The sequence below is a fragment of the Papaver somniferum genome, chromosome 9 (genome assembly GCF_003573695.1).
Source record: "Papaver somniferum cultivar HN1 chromosome 9, ASM357369v1, whole genome shotgun sequence".
Classification (NCBI taxonomy): domain Eukaryota; kingdom Viridiplantae; phylum Streptophyta; class Magnoliopsida; order Ranunculales; family Papaveraceae; genus Papaver; species Papaver somniferum.
Genome location: NC_039366.1, coordinates 113,049,789 through 113,054,472, shown reverse-complemented (window position 1 = coordinate 113,054,472; position 4,684 = coordinate 113,049,789). Strand labels below are relative to the sequence as shown.

At 38.9% G+C, this 4,684-nt stretch overlaps 1 protein-coding gene across 1 annotated transcript; it reads right to left on the bottom strand.

Annotated features, from left to right (window-relative positions):
• Positions 1 to 999: 999 nt before the first annotated feature.
• LOC113312435 lies at positions 1,000 to 2,398 on the bottom strand. Its single transcript, XM_026561189.1, has 2 exons — positions 1,885 to 2,398; positions 1,000 to 1,742 (listed from the first exon to the last, which is right to left on the bottom strand). The coding sequence occupies exons 1-2, from the start codon at positions 2,396 to 2,398 to the stop codon at positions 1,000 to 1,002; spliced, it is 1,257 nt and encodes a 418-aa protein (XP_026416974.1).
• Between the last annotated feature and the right edge of the window lie 2,286 nt (positions 2,399 to 4,684).

The window sequence follows — 4,684 nt, the reverse complement described above, 5'->3', positions numbered from 1 at the left end:
AATGTTGAATATTATTCTTTGGGTTTGGGAGCTGTAACTGAGGGCTGAACATGGTTTCGGTTTTCCGCCGGAACCGGACCGAATCAAACCGATTAGGAAGAAACCGAACCAAACCATTTACTAATGGATTGGTTATGGTAAAAAAATTGAAAACCGACATTACTGGTCGGTTTTGGTTTGACCTGAAAACCGAACCAAAAACCAATGCAAAGCCGATAAGTATAGTCCGTTGATTAAAATCAGATAGATTTAATCTACCCCGTCCATCTCACTCTTTGTAAACCTAAGTTCTACCCTTCCCCCAGACGATCGAGTTCACTTTTTCTCTTCTTCTTTTCTTCGTCTCCAGTCGGCATTCGCCAGAATCTTCAACTGAGTTATGAATTTGGAGCATGCAGAACTTGGAATTTATGTATTTTGAATCTGTAATGTTTATGTTTTGAACTATGCTTATAAACTTGAGTTATGAACTACGCTTGTCTGTTAAAAAAATTCAACAGTTATTTTTTAAAAAGATTTGAACTGTCAGTTTCAGAAAACTGACATACAATCGGTTTTCCATTAACCCAATGGAACAAACCGAAACCGGCTATAACTATTTAAAAACCGAACCAATGATTAATAGATTGGTTTGGTTTAAATTTTTAGAAACCAATAGTATTGGTTTTGGTTTTGGTTTGGCAGGAAACCGAGCCAAAACCAACCATGAACAGCCCTCCGCAAGGGATTGTTAGATGAACGAAAGACCAGTGGTAAAGAAATCAGAGTTTTATTAATAATAAACTCATACCGATGAATATTGTTTCTTGCGTACATGGGCAAATAATTATTTCCCTTATTTACATTCTTAATTAATCAGAAAATTAAACGCAGCCAGACAAAGAACCATTAGTTCATTCTTTCGAAAATGTGAATCAATGAATCTTTCTGCATGTCAGTACATGATTATCAAGTTAGAATGCTTAACTTGGCTTTTATTGATCGGATAGTAAACGATATCTAAACCACCATACTGATGGCACCCAACTCGGATTTCGTGGTTTTACCGGTGAACCTGCAACGTTTGCATAGAGGAGAAAGAAGGGAAGGTGTTTTGAAATATCCCTCTCCACCCATCATTGGCATCGCGACGCCAACCTTGACGGGACTAACGTAACCGGACTTGTATGTCTGGCCTAGAACTCCATCAACTGAATCTGACAAATTCTTAAACTTGAATTGAGTTTCAAGATGAGCAAAAGCATCATCAGATGGAATTTGATACTTGTGGACACGGTTTTCTTCAACGCCAATTGGTGTTACTTTTACGTCCATTTCAACCAACCCGGTTACGCTTACTCTTACGCTGTTTGTGTCGTCGGTTCTCTCAATTATAACTTCTCTATCTCCGTCTACAGTGACTCTCCACTCTGCCTCCCCATCTGTGGGGATTTCAATATTTTCTCCATCCCATCGAACAATAAGAGAATCGACCTTGTCGTCCCATGTTGAGACTCTCTTGGCTGCAAGAACAAGATTGTGAGTATCGAACATAACTGAGAGAGCTTGAATCCAGGTGAAATCACGGGTACGTCCTTGTGGTCTGGTTCCAATGAAGTGTGCATTGATTTGGAACTCATCGTCAGTTACAAGTGCAAAGTCACTTCCGGTGGCTCCATGGAAGTAGAACATAACACCGTCACCACCAACAAATCTTGGATCGTAACAGATGGATCCGTAACCTTCACAGTTTGCTCTCCTAACTGTAACAGAAAAGACATGGTTAAAAACAAGCACCCTCTCATTTTTATAAATTTATTATTTACTTGTTGATGGAAATAACCAGCGTGCAGGTAAAAATGGCTTGCTTACAGAAGTCATTTACGTAAGATTTAGGAGACTTACATTTGCAAGTTGCCTCACAAGTATTACAGTCGATGTAGCATCCCTTATTCCTCTTGTTCTTCTTAGGTTTTCTTAAAGGGCATTCAGGAGGACAAATAAGGGGGACATTGGAGCATCGCCCTTCAGCAGTGGCAGGACATGTATATTTATCTGGGCTTCCATTGCCATTACCATTGCCATTGCCGTTGTTGCCATTTCCATTTCCATTACCGTTGTTACCGCTTCGGTCTCCATTACCGTTGTTACCATTTCCATTCCCGTTACCGTTGTCATTTCCATTGCCGCTGCCGTTATTACCATTTCCATTTCCGTCAGAGCCGTTACCATTACCATTGCCATCACCATTGTTGCCATTTCCATTACCATTGCCGCTATTTCCATTGCCATTTCCATCGCCGTTGTTACCGTTTCCATTGCCGTTGCCAGCACTATCATCACTTTGAACAAATGTTGCTTCCATGGCGATGAAGGCAACAAGGAAAGCCACGAAAAAACATGCGAGTCGCCTATCCATCTTATTAATAATTAGCTAGCTAATTAAAATTTATTAGTTAGCTAATTATTAGTAAGTGTGGTTTGTATTAATGAAGAACAGATGCAACTCTTTATATAGTGAAAAATTGGCGTAGGAAATGAGAGTGAAAGTACAACTGTGGGCTGGTATGTTCATGCATGGAGTTCGCTCTAATCGATCCCAGTTCACTCCCTATCGATCGATAAACAATTAATATATAACCAGCTGACATAACTTAATACTTTTGTAACTTATATTGTAATGGTAACTGCAAGATGAAACTTAGCTTATATAAAGACAATTTTCTTTATTGATGTTTAGAAAATCTCTCAAAACTAAACACAAGCTCTAATCTTGTTCATATGATCATATATATATAGAACTATGAATTCTTTTTCCTAGTCCTATTACCTTATTACATGTCTTTCCTTTTCTTAGAACTAGATGACTTCTAATTCCCTTAGAATTACATCAATTTCCTAATTTTGTCCTAACCAACTTGTTAGTGACTTCTATGTTGAAGTTAATCCAACATTTGGTATCAGAGCAAATGTTGGATTAACACCGATATTGTTTTTAGGATTTTCACGGACCGCCGGACCCTACTTCTGGGCCCGACCACATAGCACCGATATTGTCCCCACTTAACCACCTGTTGCAGCAGGTGTGGGATTTTAATCTAAAAGGCCTCGGTGCTATGTAAGGAGATGCCCAAGCTTATTAAACACCACATGTACTTCCTCTTATTCCATGTGGGACTATCCTAGCTATATATATGTGGTTTACATCGCGCCACATACTCCAACAATCTCCACCTTGGCGAGATTAAACCACCTCACCAATCCAATCATACTCCACCATATGATCATCGTCCGTATATGTTACCCATCGAACATGATTATTGTCACTACGCGCCCTGGAACCCTACTCCACCTTGAGTTAATGGGAAGGATAGCACTAACTCCACCTTAAGCACAACCTTGCCCATCATAGAACCATGCTCCACCTAAGTTAATGGGGTGCGGCATTAACTCCACCTTGAGCAGCTCTACCTTGGGCCTTGCCTGCTCCACGTGCGCCGTACCGGGTGACATCCACAACCACTTCTCCGTTCGGACAATAGCCCCAACCATAGGTTCTGATACCAGTTTTTAGGATTTTCACGGACCGCCGGACCCTACTTCTGGGCCCGACCACATAGCACCGATATTGTCCCCACTTAACCACCTGTTACAGCAGGTGTGGGATTTTAATCTAAAAGGCCACGGTGCTATGTAAGGAGATGCCCAAGCTTATTAGACATCACATATACTTCCTCTTATTCCATGTGGGACTATCCTAACTATATATATGTGGTTTACATCGCGCCACATACTCCAACGTACTGTAGTTCTTTGGTTGACAGAAGAGCACTTTTCTCTTTATTTGATCCTAATACGTAAATGGGATGCCAAAAAGTTGCTAGTATATAAGAAGATTCCATAACACATAAAGATACATGACTGGTTGGAGTTTTAAGGTTGTGTACTTTTGAGATTATTTTCCATTTTTATTGTTATGGGTAATGGAAGAATTTGTTGATTGTGAAAAGGGCAAAGTTATTAGATTGGGTTTTCAGATTATTTTTTTCTCAGGAGATTATTAAGTAGTACGGCAAATATTATTTGACTTTACCGACCAAAGGATTTAAAAACTAGAGTTGAAAAACTAGAACTTTGAGGAGATCCAAAGCCATGATTTTTTTTTTTTATTATTATTCTACGGTCAATCTACCGAAAATGATAACATGCCGCTGATTCTTCAAACTAAACTTAAGTTTCATTCGGCAATGGCTACTGTTTGATTTGAGAGAGGGACATTCTAAACCATCTCGGCATTAAATTTGGCGTAACGATGTAAAGTTTTTGTAAATGATTAGTGTACCGCAATAAAATTCAAAAAATTTCATCGTATGAGAAAGGTAGTGGGCCCACTTAGAATCGGTGCGCAATGCGCATCAGAAATCTGAACTTACTTCCTGCATCCAACAATGCCATATTGGCGGAACTCATAGAACCATTTTTAGGGATCATGATTTTTTTGGGGACCATGGTCTTATTAGGTCAATCTCCCTATATTTATAAGGGGTGTCCTAAAGTTAGGTAAATACACATTTACCCTTTACTTTAATTTAAATTAAAACTAACCTAATAACTATATAAATCTAATCATATATATCTAATCTAAATGAATTAATTAATCAAAATCAAAATCAAAAATAAAAACAGTGGGGAATCGAAATTTTTT

Excerpts from the sequence above, each read along its gene's own strand:
- LOC113312435 (XM_026561189.1), bottom strand. The coding sequence starts at position 2,398 with ATGGATAGGCGACTCGCATGTTTTTTCGTGGCTTTCCTTGTTGCCTTC. Across the intron at positions 1,743-1,884 it reads TTGTGAGGCAACTTGCAAAT|TTAGGAGAGCAAACTGTGAA; the intron begins GTAAGTCTCCTA and ends TTTCTGTTACAG.